This window comes from Sus scrofa, chromosome 13 (genome assembly GCF_000003025.6).
Source record: "Sus scrofa isolate TJ Tabasco breed Duroc chromosome 13, Sscrofa11.1, whole genome shotgun sequence".
Lineage (NCBI taxonomy): Eukaryota > Metazoa > Chordata > Mammalia > Artiodactyla > Suidae > Sus > Sus scrofa.
This window is the reverse complement of record NC_010455.5, coordinates 134,251,755-134,266,492: the sequence shown is the minus strand read 5'-3', so window position 1 is coordinate 134,266,492 and position 14,738 is coordinate 134,251,755. Positions and strand designations below refer to the sequence as shown.

General features: G+C 46.9%; 1 protein-coding gene across 2 annotated transcripts; it reads left to right on the top strand.

Annotated features, from left to right (window-relative positions):
• MUC20 (mucin 20, cell surface associated) lies at positions 543-11,515 on the top strand. Of its 2 annotated transcripts, none has more exons than XM_005670133.3 (4): positions 543-796; positions 5,016-6,326; positions 8,942-9,033; positions 11,181-11,515. In XM_005670133.3, exons 1-4 carry the CDS (start codon positions 697-699, stop codon positions 11,229-11,231), a joined length of 1,554 nt encoding a protein of 517 aa, XP_005670190.1. In that variant the 5' UTR covers positions 543-696; the 3' UTR covers positions 11,232-11,515.

Genomic DNA, 14,738 nt, shown 5'->3' with positions numbered 1-14,738 from the left:
GGCTCGGATCTGGTGTTGCTGTGGCTCTGGCGTAGGCCGGTGGCTATAGCTCCGATTGGACCCCTAGCCTGGGAACCTCCATATGCTGCGGGTGTGGCGCTGGAAAAAGACCAAAACAAACAAACAAACAAAAAGTATATGTTTTCAATGAGTACCAAGTATGTAGCAGGCATTGTGTTAGAGCCTTAGTATCTCATGTAATCCTCACAAAACAACCCAGTGAGATACGGATTTTATAGATCAGGAGGTTGAAGTTCAGAAAATCCTTTAATTTGCCCTACATTGTAGAGCTAAAAAGTCTAGGATTAGGAATAAAACCAAGGTCTCTCTAACTAAAATCCCAAGACCCCTGCACAAGGGGACAGGATAGGGAGGAAGTGTTGCGGGAAGGGGAAAATGTGTGTGAAAAACCATCTTCCATGACCTCCTGGACTGTAGGACCCAGGAAGTAGGTATTATTATGGAAATGATTCCCTATCTTCAAATCACACTGCAGAGAGGAGAGGTCGTTGGGCAAGGGGGGCACTGCTGAGCTCACCAAGCCTTGACGCACAACCTGCCAGCTCTCAGCCCGGTGAGCACCCGGCTGCATTCTGGAAACTACCCAGTTACACCTAGGCAGGTCTGCCCCTCCTCCCCGGGGTTGAGGAAGCAGGAAAAGGTAGCAGTGAGAGGCAGTGGGCAGATCTGCTGGCAATGGTGGCCGGAGCCTCAGATAAGATGGGCTGTCTCTGGGGCCTGGCTCTGCCCCTTTTCTTCTTCTGCTGGAAGGCTGGGGTCCCTGGGAGCTTTGCAGGTAAGAGGGCAGGAGGGTGCCAATGGCCTTCTCTCCTGACAGGGTTCTGGGTGGGAGTTTCTGTACTGCAGCCCTTTGTGGCTGAGGGAGCTCTCTTGGGTTAATGATAATCAACCATAAAGCTATCTGTGAAGTATTACTATAGTTGATAAAGGCTGCACAAATGGCAATGGGTCAGCTTAAGCGTGTGTGTATGATGCTGAAGTCCATGTACCGTCAGGTAATGTCATTGTGAGGTTGCTGAGGGTTTGTCTTTCTCCAGTGCGGGTGTGAGTATGTGGGGTGGAGAGGGTGGGGGGGCCAGGGAGATGCAGGCTGATCATAAATCTGACAAAGCCGAAGAATGTGGCTTGACAAGATTCTTTCTCCTCCTCCAAGTTTATTTTCTAGTATGGGTTTCCTCTAAAAAATCACTTTTGTGTAAAGTGTCTGACCATCACAAACTGCTTATAGAGGGTAGATTCAGAGAGAGAAGGGGCTTTTATGAAAGAAGAGACTGAACATTGATCTGTAACAGGAACTGTGCCAAGCTTGTTACCTGCATTATCTTTTTTAAAAATGGATTTCAGGGAGTTCCCGTCGTGGCGCAGTGGTTAACGAATCCGACTAGGAACCATGAGGTTGCGGGTTCGATCCCTGCCCTTGCTCAGTGGGTTAACGATCCGGCGTTGCCGTGAGCTGTGGTGTAGGTTGCAGACGCGGCTTGGATCCCGCGTTGCTGTGGCTCTGGCGTAGGCTGGCGGCTACAGCTCCGATTAGACCCCAAGCCTGGGAACTTCCATATGCCGCAGGAGCGGCCCAAGAAATGGCAAAAAGACAAAAATAAATAAATAAATAAATAAATAAATAAATAAAATGGGAACACAGAAGTAACTTAAAAAAAAATGGATTTCATTTTTTTTAGAGCAGTTTTAGGTTCACAGCAAAATTGAGCAGAAAGTACAGAGATTCCTATTTACCCCCTGTCCACTCACAGCCTCCTCCACTATCAACATCCATCACCAGAGAGGTACTGTTTTACAATCGAGGAATCTACAGTAACACATCATTATCATGCCTAATTATTTTGTCTTTTTTTTTTTTTTAGAGCTGCTCCTGCAGTATATGGAGGTTCCCAGGCTAGGGGTCAAATCAGAGCTGTAGCCACTGGCCTACGCCATAGCCACAGCAACGCCAGATCTGAGTTGTATCTGCAACCTACACCACAGCTCCTGGCAATGCCGGATGCTTAACCCACTGAACCAGGCCAGGAATCGAAACTGTGTCCTCATGGATGCTAGTCAGATTTGTTTTCACTGAGCCACGATAGGAACTCCTAATCATTTTTTCTAGAGACTCTTTTTTTAGAGCAATTTTAGTTTCATAGTACAATTGCGAAGAAGGTACAAAGATTTCCCATATGCTCCCATCACTATATTTTTATCCTCACAATAATCCTGTGAGATTCAGTTTTCATTCTTACTCTCCTCCCCCCACCCCTCCCCACCAGCCTTCAAAGTCGGGAGACTGAGGCTTGTAACTGGGATTAAGTAACTTGTCTGTAGAGCAGGATTTTATTCCACACATGCCTAACTACTGGAAAACACTGCCTCCTGCGTGCACTCATGATCTACCAGCACTTTTGACATTAAATTTAATGTAGTATTCACAACCCTATGAAATAGGTATCCCTGGCTCCATTTTACAGATGAGAAAATGCAGCCTTGGAGCTGGGAGACTTGTCTAGGTCACAAGGTTGGCAAGCAGCAGAGCAAACAGCAGAGAGGGGACTTGAATTCGGGGTCCAGAGTCCATATGATTTCCTCTCTACCAGTTTGACTGGAGGAGTAGGTCAGGAGAGCTGCAACATTCTAGAGCTGAAAGGGACCAGGGTGGGCTTTGCTTGTGGTTTGAGAAGATGCCTGGAAGGTAAGACTGTTAGGGGGGTTTTTTGAGAGTCCCAGAGATGAAGAGGCTATGGGTTTGGGAGGCATGAGGAGGTTTCATAGCAAGATGACAACACGGGGCACCCAAGAAAGGAAGACAGTGTGTCAGGGGAGCTCAGTGGTCAGATCCCACAGTTTGGGCTTCAGGCTGTGTGGGCCTCCTCCTGTGGGAACTGAGGAGGCTCAGAGAAATATTTTGGGCTTTGAAGTGGGGAAAAGCAAGTATATTCCTGTAAAAGCGTGATTTGCATGGGCAAGTGGACTGCACTGAACAGGTAATGAGAGCAAATGCCACGACTCATCTTATTTGCCTGTGGGTACCCAGTGTTAAAGTAGGTTGTGTGGGTTGTGTGCTCTCAAGTGACTCCCAGGCAGGACATGGTCAGCCAGGGGTGCTTCATAACCCGCTGCGTGCTTTGCAACTTTACAGCTTCCCCATCCTCCTTTTACTCTGGTCCTCACCACCATGGCAAGGCCAGTATTGTGACCCTCTTTCACTGGGGAGGAAATGGAGCCTTGGGGAGGTCCAGTGACTGGCCTTGCTGGTAGGAAGCAGAGTCAAGATTTGAACCAGCAAGTCATGGAACTCCAGAGCTGGTAGGCAACAGACTTGGAGCTGGATGCCACTCTCCTGCTTTCTGGCCAGTGCTTCTTCATCATCCAGTGGGAGACACAGGAGGACCAACTGAGAACCTTTCTTGACACCCTGGGTAGAGGTGACCAAATGGTCCTGGCCCTCCTATGTGTCCTTGGGTACTTTGGGGTACTTTGGGGCCCCTAGATCTGAAGAAAGCCCATCTTAAACCATCAGAACTCTGAAAAGAAGAGCTTAGATTCTGTTCTTTTCCTTCCAAGAGTAGGGTTACTAGATTAAAAAAAAGGCTATCCATTTAAATTTGAATTTCAGGTAATGTGGCTTTAAAAATATAAGTACGCCTCAAATATTACTTGAAAAAACACTTACTAAAAATTATCATTTAAACAATCACTCAATTATTGCCATCATTATCATTATTGTCGTTACAATCATCCCTTGTTTATCTGAAATTCAAATTCAACTAGTATCCATGAGGATGCAGGTTAGATCCCTGGCCTCACTCGGTGGGTTGAAGATCCAGCATTGCCATGAGCTATGGTGTAAGCCGCAGACATGGCTTAGATCCCTCGTTGCTGTGGCTGTGGCTGTGGTGTAGGCTGGCAGCTGTAACTCTGATTTGAACCCTAGCCCGGGGTTCAAATGCCGTGGGTTTGGCCCTAAAAAGAACAACAACAACAAAAAAAATTTAACTGGGCATCTTGTATTTTTATTTGCTAAATCTGGCAACCCTCCCAGGGGGGACCTTGGCCCACTTACAGAGAGAGCTCCTTCCCCTGGGTAGACAGGAGAGGCACTCTTGTCAGTTCATAAAAGATTCCCGGGGCTGTAGCCTCCCCGGACACCAAGTACCCACTGGCCCGCCACTCACACAACCCTAGAGAGTCAGTCAAGTGAGCAGAAGCTAGCAGAGAAATGCTAGCAGCATCTCTCTCTAAAATGTGTAATTTTGCCTTACCTGGCTCCCTGTTACCTGTAGAAGATGCCTGGTACATGGTTTCTCTAGTTCTTGGGTTCCATCCCTCATCTCAGGCCCATGTTCAGGAGAGGCTTGAGTAGAGAGGGAAGCTTGCCCTTTTCCTTTGCTAGAGCTCTGGGGACTCTACCCACTCCCCTCTCTTTGGCAGCAGCCACTATCCACACTGTTTAGGAGGTTCCTTTCCCTACCTCCACCCCCCTGCCCAGCTACCTCTAAACATAAAACCACAGATGTTTCTTGTATTTGAAGGATTTCTATTTCCCTGGGGAAGCATTTGCTAGATGAGAAAAGAATTGATAGGAAAGTGATAAGGATTCTTTCCAAAACTTCTGAGCCTCGTAGTACCTGCTCCAGAGTTCTTGGCTCACTTGGACTTCTGCCTTCTTTGCTCCTCCTCTTTCTGCCTTCTTTGTGCCTCCTGGATCCTGGCCCCACACATTCTCTCTGATGGTTTCAGACCAATAATCAGCTAGATTCTGGGGCTTGCTTGCCTCAAGTGGGCTGTCAGAGGACATCAGTCAGGGTGATCCCAGTTCCATGGCTGCCATGTGGGACCGGATCTCCCGACATTACCTCCTTCTTCCTTGCACAGAGAGATTAAAAAGAGGGTAAAAGCTCCTCATTCTTCCTCCCAGAGTGCCCAGGGCATAAACACAAGAGCATGTGTTAAGTCAGTGCCCTGGGACTCATAGCTCATGAAGCTGGTCTTACCCAACACAGGCCCCAGCACCAATGGATCAGGCCACGCAGATATGTCTGCTGTGACTCCAGCGGCTGGGACAACCTCAGAGGGACTCTTTTGGACCACTGACCTCACTGAAATCTCTGTGCCAAGCCATATCCCTTTGGAAACTCAAACCCTGGGCACCCAGACCTCTGATAGAGCTTTCATCCCAGGTGGCACCATTTCAGAAGCAGAGACCCGGGAAACCAAGACCATTTTTCCTGCAGCAAAGACCAGGGCCCTCGTGAAAACAACGCCTTCCAAGTCCATGGTTGTGACCATGCCTCTGGAGACACCAGCCACCCGTAGCCGCCCCATGGGAAGTGAAATGACCACAGTTGAGACTGTTACAGGTAAAGATCTCTTGAAAGCCGTCTTTGACACCCTTTGCACTTTTGACAGCTCTGAAGAAGCAAAGACGATCATGGTTGACTACTTGACATTGGCTTACTCTGCAGAAGCTAAGGCCTTGTCCTCAGAGAGCAGCACCTCCTCTGACAACTCAGTTCCAGCCATTGCCCCACAAGCCCTGTTACCCAACATTACTGCTCTGGCTAAAGCCTTGGTTCCCTCCAACATCACCATCCTCAAAGTGATCAACTGCAGTTTTATAGAAATAGAAGCAACTGCCACCATCCCTGGGACCTCAGACATAAATCACAGCCCCACAGGAGGAAAGGCCCTGTCTGCTCCTGAAACATCAGCTTTGCCTGACTCCAATGAAGACACATCACACTTCACCAGGACCACACTTCACTCAGCCCCTGCTGAGATCTTGTCAACAGCCAGTGCCACAGTATCAACCACACCTGATAGCACACTCACCATCAGTAGCACCACTGAGACTGAAACAACAGCAGCCAAGGCCACCCCTCCCAGTGGAAAGTTGATGACAGTCAGCACTAACTTCTTGGAAGGAAACTCAACCCTCTCTGTTGGAACAAGCCACACCAAGGTCTCAGAGGCAGTTACAACATCCACAGAAGCTTGGTCAACAGTAGGCAAAGCGACCTCCCCTGCTGGGTTCTCGGCCATGGTCTACAGCCTCTCTGAAGTAGCCACCATCATGAACTCCACCCCCTCAGAGACTTCTACCACAGGCAGCACATTCAGTGGGCCTGTTCCCCTTAGCAGGAACCCGCTTCCTTCTGCCCATCTGACGACGGCCAGCAGTAGTCAAGTAATAAACACCACTTTAGCCAAGACCACAGCCTCAGCAAAGACCTCTAAGATGGCCAGCACAGCTGCGGGGAAGCCCTCAAGAGCCACCCCTACCACTGTTCCAAGATGGACAGATGTTACTGCAGGTAAGTGGCTCCCTCTTGTGTGATCTTTGGGGATTTGGAGGTTGGAGTCTACAGGATGTCTGCATGTTTTAAGAGTAGGGAGAAAAGTGGGATCTGGGGCCTACTCTGAGTCCTTCTCTGAGGTCACCTCTCCATGATCTTCTAGTGGTTCTTGCCAGAATCAGTAACAAGCAAGTTAAGGTAGCATATGGAAAAAGTTCAGTGCTGGGAGTATGGAGAAATGGTTTGAGATCTTGTCTCTGTCCTTAACAACCTGAGCGACCTGGGACAGGTCCCTCACCTTCTCTGGACCCAGTTTCTCCACCAGTACTGAAGGGGGTTGCAATGAAGTCCTTTCCAGCTCTACCCTTCTATGAAGTTAACTGTTATGTAACTACTGTGTGCCGGTCAAGGCCCCACATTTTATTTAAAAGTCAGTCCTCCTGCTCTGCAAGCTCCTGTTTTTTTGTTTGTTTGTTTTTGGTTTTAGTTTTTAGGGCTGCACATGTGATATGTGGAGGTTCCCAGGCTATGGGTCAATTAGAGCTGTAGCTGATGGCCTCCGCCACAGCCATAGCCACGCCAGATCTGAACTGCATCTACAGCTGCGTCTGCTACCTACACCACAGCTCACGGCAACGCCAGATCCTTAACTCACTGAGCGAGGCCAGGGATTGAACCCACAACGTCATGGTTCCTAGTCAGATTCCTTTCTGATACACCACAATGGGAACACCTGGAAGCTCCTGATTTAGCCAGAGCCACATAGAAGACACCATTGGCATCTGGCCCAAGTTGCTGCCCTCTGAGCAGCTGGGACGCCATGAAAGTAGAGCTTGCTATGTGTGCTTTCTGGAATTAGAGCTACAAATGCTGAATTAAAACAAATAAATAAATTGGGCAAATGTTTGGGAATTTAAAGCTGTATCTCTGAGACAATAGACATTCTCAGGGAAGAAGCCCCTTGTCAGAAGCTGCTTGATCAGCCCAGCTCCTGGCCAGGCTGTAGCCTCCACCTCCACTTGCCATCCCTCTTTCCTCATGCTCATTCCTATAGTTTTTTCAACTTGCCCTGCCTTTCTGCAGAGGTGAAATAAAAATATTCATCATAACCACCTTACTGAGTATCTTTTGTATTACAGGCAGAGGTGATATAAAAATATTTCACAATCAGTAAGCACTGGTACTAGCTGAATATTCTCTCGGCTGCCAGGCAGTATACCATGAGCTTTGCATGCATTATCTCCTCTAACTAAACCTTCAAAACCACCTTATGAAATGTTGTGTTATTACCCCACTTGACAGGGGAGAAAACAGATTTAAAGAAGGTTAAAAAAAAAAGTAGCAGTGGATTCCAAATGAAAGTCTGATTCTGAAACTCACAGTCTCCCATTGAGCTTTCATTTCATTTTAAAAATCTCAATTTATTAATATATCTTCCTTATACACATAATTGATGGTATCACTTTCTTGTGAACCCTCTTCTGGACATGAAATATGGATCTGGAAGCATAAAAAGGAAGATGAAAAATATGACCTATATCTATATGATATCGATATCAGTATCTATCTATCTATATATATACTTTTTTTTTCCTAGGGCTGCACCCGAGGCATATGGAGGTTCCCAGGCTAGGAGTCTAATCGGAGCTGTAGCTGTCGTCCTAAGCCACAGCCACAGCAACACAGGATCCAAGCCATTTCTTAGACCTACACCACAGCTCATGGCAATGCCGGATCCTTAACCCAATGAGTGAGACCAGGGATTGAACCGGTACTCTCATGGATACCACTCAGATTCTTAACCTGGGGAGCCACAATAGGAACTCCTAGATAATATCTTTCATGCAAGGGGAGTGTGTGATAAACAGATCTCTGAGACAGGCTTTTTTTTTTTTTTAAGCAACTTATCAGGATTCCATTTTGTTTTACCCTAATAAATTAAACCAGTCTTTTATGGATGGACATTTAAGTTGTTTCCAGTATTTTATTATGACAAACAGTGCTGCAGTCAATAGTATACTTTTCACATCGTGTTATTTTCTGTAGGATAAACTTCTAGAAGTGCGCTTGCTGGATCAGTGCTAATGGTATTCTGATAGGAAGAAACAACTACAGGGTGGCAGGTAAAAGCAGGCAGGTTAAGGCTCAAGAAAAGACAGAAGTTGCCTACTAATCTTCTAAGTGGGGAAGGCTGGACTGGAAGACCTCCACCAACTTAGAGCTGGGAGAACTGGCTGAGCGCATCCCCTCAGAGAGGCAGCCTCTCTGCAACATTCTCCTGGGCTGGCCCCTTTCCCAACAGCCCCATCCAGGGCCTCCAGACCTTGAGCACATTTTAGATCCACTTTCGTTTCTCCTTCCTCATGTTGCTCTTTTGACTTCTCCAAATGTGGACAGGGCCTTTGGCCATCATTTCCTTCACTCTTGTTGGGAAGACACTGCCATGGGCCCAATTATTGGAGAGAAGGGATCCTCTTTCTCTTTGCATTGAGTACATGCAAGATCCTGTGTGAACACAGACACATTTACACACGAGCGTGGCCACATACATGCAGAGTGGGGACAGAGGCTGGGCAGCATTATTCACGTCTTGATTCCCATATTTTCATCTCCCTACTGTTCTCATCTTGCAGGCAGGAATGGAGGCTTCCTCCTCCTGAGGCTGAGTGTGGTCTCCCCAGAAGACCTCACTGACCCCACAGTGACAGAGAGGCTGATGCAGCAGGTGAGTGGGCTCTTTTTGTGCCAGGGAGCAGAGAAGAGGGAGAGGTTCTCAGGGACTCTGGGGAAGATCTGCAGGATATAGAAGAACATCTGCTACACTTGGGAGGGTCTGGTCTTATGCAGCATTAGGAGTGAAATCTAAGGATCTGTGCTTGGCTTTACTTCTTTCTGTTTTTCCTGAGTTCTGAATTCCCCTTCTCTGCTATATAAAAAAACTCTTTCCTGGAGTTCCTGTTGTGACTCGGTGGGTTAAGAAACTGACTAGTATCCATGACAATGCATGTTTATGACCTGGCCTCGCTCAGCAGGTTAAGGCTCTGGCGATGCTGTGAGCTGCAGCATAGGTCACAGGTGCAGCTTGGATCTGGTGTTGCTGTGGCTATGGTGTAGGCCATTAGCTGCAGCTCTGATTCGACCCCTAGTCTGGGAGCTCCCATGTGCCACAGGTTCGGCCCTAAAAAGGAAAAATGTCTTTGCTCACTTTTTTCCCTCAGGCCCTAGGAAGATCAGGCCTTCTGGTTCCTGGGTGAAGGCCAATGATATTAATGGGCAGATAGGCAGGACTTTTGGTTGCAAGTGGCAGCAACCTAACTCATTGTAGCTTACACAGAAAAGGTAAGACATTGCCTGAGAAACCTAGAAGTGGCTCTCTAGCTTCAGTTATGGCTGGATACAGAAGCTCAAACAGGGTCACCAGGATTTTCTCTTTCTCCCCCTCTTAGCTCTGCTCCCTTCATTCCTCAGAGTCTCTTCATATGTAAGGAAGGGTGGCTGAAACAGCCCTAGATTCACAAGGTACTTCCTTCTCCCAAGATCTGCATATGGTACTAGGGAAAGACTGATCTCATTGACCTGAAAGGGCCACCTCGACTGACAGCCTGACATGAATCACACAGACTGGGAAGGAGAGACCCCAAAGGAAATAGGGATACTAGACAGAACCGCCCCCCCCCCACCACCACTGATGTATGTGCTAGATGGGAATCAAGCTTATATTTGTAGGAGTTTCTGTCATGGCTCAGTGGTTAACGAATCCGACTAGGAACCATGAAGTTGCGGGTTCGATCCCTGGCCTTGCTCAGTGGGTTTAAGGATCCAGTGTTGCCTTGAGCTGTGATATAGGTTGCAGAAGCAGCTAGGATCCCATGTGGCTGTGGCTGTGGCTGTGGCTGTGGCGGTGGCGTAGGCCGGCGACTACAGCTCCAATTAGACCCCTAGCCTGGGAACCTCCACATGCAGTAGGAGCGGCACTAGGAAAGGCAAAAAGACACACACACACACACACACACACACACACACACACACACACACACACACAAGATTATATTTGTAAATAAGTTGGGGAAATTCTCCTAAAACCCCAGATCACTGGACAAAGTTTCCAGTGGCAGAATTCTGGGGTGAGGGTTTTGGGGAATGGTATGAGTCCTTGGAAGATTAGAATGAATTAGCTCAGCCTAGCTCTGTGTCCAGATCTTGCTGCCAGGGGCTGCTGGGAAGAGGAATATCTGAAATTTCTCTTAGTGGAAGGAGAGCCTATCAGGACTCACATAATGAGGTATTCCCGGAACATGGCATGGGGTTTTGAAGTGGGACAGCTAAATAAAGACAAATTCCTGTTGCACGTGATAATCCAAGAGGCAAGTGTGAATCCTGGTTGAAGAGGGAAGCTAGGGCCATGCCAGATATAGGCCCCCAAACTGGAAACTATTTCAGGGGTCAGAGAGAAGCCAGGGAGATAAGAGCAGATCAGAGGTACAGGAACCAGACCATGCAGGTGCTGGTCTCAGTTCTTGTTGGGAGCTGGCCCCTGGCATAGAGCTCAGGGCTCAGACGAACAACAAGCTTTGGAGCCAGGTGGATCTGCATGTGAATCCCAGTCCCTAACTGCATGACCTTTGGTAAGTTACTCTGTGTTACTTTTCTTCCTTGTAAAAGAAGGCAGATACTACTTGCTCTAAGGTTACTGTGGGGTTTAAATGGCATGAAGGACTAAGCCCATGGCTAGCCTGGAAGAGGCACAGGAAGTGTTGCTGGCCTCCTCCCCTGCTGTCCCTTCTGGTCCTTGACCTGTGGTGAGTTCAGGGGCCACATGGGCTGGAAGTGCCACCTGCTCCTTTTGCCGACCAGTTCCACCGTGAACTGCAGGTGCTTACGCCTCCCATCCAAGTCTCCCTGCTGCGCGTCAGGAGGGGCTGAAGAACATCAGCTGCGACCAGGCACAGCCGTGTGCAGAAGGGGGCATCGCTGCCTGTGACCTGAACCTCACCAGGACTGGAACCATGATACTACACTGAGATGTACCTGGAAGGTTCCCACGTACATCAGCAGACCTAAGGCCTTACCCAGACATGGCAGTGGGACCCTGGCTCACATATGCCTGGGTGTACGTGTAAGGGGTGGGGGTGTCTTCCCTGTCCCAGGATGTCCTTGGACTTCCCCTGGCATGTGTGTTGTGTTTCAGTAAATTGTGACCTGATCACCCATCCTCACGTACTGTGTGCTTCCATCCTACCTTAACATACTCAGTGTTGCCCAGGGACACATTCTTATGATGCAGGGAGGGATTTTGTGCACCCTCACTGCTGCCTTCCACCTTTATGCTCCTCTGGTTCTTGGTTTGGACCCTGATTATAGCACTTAGTGTGGCTGGCCTAGGAGCCTGCTGAAACATGAGCTCCTTCAGAGCAGGAATTGCACATGCTTATCTCGGTATCCCCTGAACCTCTCAGAGCATCTGGCCTGAAGTAGGATCACAGAGAGTGCCTGCTGAATTGACTTGAACTTCAAATTCTCAACACAAACAATACTCAATTATTCCTCCCCTGCAGCTCGAAAGTCATGTTATTTTAAAAAATTAAATGTGGCTTATTTTTTCTATTGTTGTATCTAACACAACTACTGTTAATATATATGTTCACCCTCTCCATGTGGATGATTCTTTGTGGATTGCCACCAAAAGTTACCTTACATTCAACATTTCCAAGATAAAAGTATTAATCTTTCTCCTAAACCTGCTCTGCCTGTACCTTCCTCATCCCACTTAGTGTCAGTTGCATTCTTGAGTTGTTTAAGCCCAAATCCTTAGAACAATTTCTTTCTTTCTTTTCTTTTCTTTTCCCCCCCTTTTTTTTTGGCTGTCCTGTGACAGATGGTGTTCTCAGGCCAGGGACCAGATCTGAGCCAAAGTTGTGACCTATGCCACAGATATGGCAACGCTGGATCCTTTAACCCACCATGCCAGGCCGGGAATGGAACCTGTGTTCTGGAACTGCAGAGACCCTTTGGATTCCATTGCGCCACAGTGGGAACTCATTTTCCTTTTCAAAAAAATTTTTTAAAGTTAAGCATAGTTGATCTACAGTGTTGTGTCAGTTTCTGCTGTACAGCAAAGTGGCCCAGAACTATTTCTTATTTCTCTATTTCTTTCACATTTTTGTCCCGTTCACGAAGAAATTCAGTTGGCTCTGTCATCAAAGTAGGCCCAGCATGTGACCCCTCCTCACCATCTCCACGGCTCTCACCCTAGTCCAAGCTGCCATCATCTCTCACCTGAATGGCTAGTATCCTCCCAGCAGGTCTCTGTTTCCACCTTACCCCTCAACCCCCAGTGTAGACTCAGTACATCAGCTGGAACTATCTTTTTATAATGTAAGGCAGACTGTGCCACTCTTGCTTCAAACCCTCCCATTTCATACAGGAAAAAAGCCATGTTCTCACAATGGCCAGTAAAACCGTACACGATCTGCACCCCTCTGCTGGCCTCTTGAACTTGCTCACTGCACCTGAGCCACACTGACTTCCTTGCTTCTTGTTCCTTGAATGTGTCAGGCCTTGAATGCATGCTTCTGCCTTAGGACCTTTGCATGCATTGCTCAGTCTACTTAGAATGCATCTCCTCCAGATATCCACTTGGCCAACTCCTCCACTGCTTTCAGTGGATCTATGCAACACCTCTCCTCTGCTTTGATATTCTTCATAACACTGATCACAACCTAGCATAATATATATTTTATTTATTTGTCTTGTATATTATGTTTCCCTCAATTAGAATGAACGAGTTTGCACAGTGCAGTATCCCTAGTGTCTAAGACAGTGCTTGGCATATGAAAGGTGCTCAGGAAGTACTTGTTAAGTAAAAAGAAACAAGGCAACTTGAATATTGCTCTGAATAAGGGGACCATATGTATTCAATTGACCCCCTTCCTCTTTCATAGTGGGGCAGAATAAGTTTTATAAAGTAAGTTGGACAAAAATAAATCAAACATTCATCCCGGCATATTTGCTTAGCACCTACAACGGAAGAAAGATATTTTGTGTGCCTTGGGGGATCCAAAGATGTCTCTTCCCACAGAGAGTAAAGTTAGTAGGGGGAGGCTTCTACTCGTGCTTAGAAGCCCAGTTCATCTAGTACCTCCTTATGGTGGCTTTCTCCAAATTCCCTAAAGAGGTGCTAGTTTCCTAATGTCTTTACATTTCTGTCTTAATACTTAACATACTATGTCGTGATTTATTTATTAAAATTTTTGGGAGGGTCTTTTTAGGGCCACACCCATGGCATATGGAGGTTCCCAGGCTAGGGGTCTAATCGGAGCTATAGCTGATGGCCTATGCCAGAGCCACAGAAATGCCAGACCCAAGCCTTGTCTATGACCTACACCACAGCTCATGGCAACACCGGATCCTTAACCCACTGAGCAAGGCCAGGGATTGAACCCGCAACCTCATGGTTCCTAGTCATATTTGTTTCTGCTGTGCCAAGACAGGAACTCCTATTTACATATTTGTTAAATCATATGTGCTTCAAGACAAGCACCATGTATTATTCATCTCTATAGCCACAGAACCTAGCATAGAGGGCGCTCAAATCTTTGCTGAATGACTTAGATAATGGGCCACATGAGCAGATGACCATGAAATATGGGGGCTGGGCTCTAAAAGGTAGGAAAATGACATTCAGTATGGAAGTAACAGAATATAAATTTGATGATATTATTAAGCTGCACTATAATTAGGTAGAAATAGACAGCAGTTTATATAACACCACTGTTTATAAATCCAATTTTTAAATAGTTTTTCTTTTCTCGTTTTGCTCCTATTCAAAGTGATGCCTAATAAAGTGTCCTTACATACATATAAGGACACACATGTTCATACAGTGCTGATTACTATTATTGTTGGAAGCAAAAATTTATAAAATATGGCATTAGGAAGGAAAGTGTTTAATTATGCTTCTGTGTGTGTGTGTGTGTGTGTGTGAGAGAGAGAGAGAGAAAGAGAGAGAGAAGGTGAGAGAGAGAGAATTACTGGAGACGACCAAAGTTAGTGGAAGTAATATTACCAAAGCAGTTAAGAGCCAGAAGTGCCTGGAAAAAATTCTCTAGTTATCTCAGATTCCAAGGTGTGTATATATGAAGTAAAAAGCCACATATTTCATAAAGACAAAGTGGGGTGTGGACCTAAACAAGAGAGCCTGTCTAAGGTCACCTGTAACTCAGCACAGACTCCAAAGGCAAAAATGCAAGACCCTGATGAGGACAATGTGAGGTGGAATTTTTCTGACAAAAGACTTCACCTGAAGCTTCTGCCACAGCCCGTCCCTCCTTCTTCCTTGGGAGGGAGCCTGGCCACCAGTTAGTGGAAAGCGGTGAATGGTAACTAGCCCCATTCAAATGAGGGGGTACTTTTTTTGTATCGATAAATAAG

Bases quoted from the DNA above. Each gene is read 5' to 3' on its own strand.
- MUC20 (XM_005670133.3), top strand. From the start codon at position 697: ATGGTGGCCGGAGCCTCAGATAAGATGGGCTGTCTCTGGGGCCTGGCT. The intron at 6,327-8,941 runs GTAAGTGGCTCC...CTCATCTTGCAG, and splicing joins ATGGACAGATGTTACTGCAG to GCAGGAATGGAGGCTTCCTC. The intron at 9,034-11,180 runs GTGAGTGGGCTC...CGTGAACTGCAG, and splicing joins CAGAGAGGCTGATGCAGCAG to GTGCTTACGCCTCCCATCCA.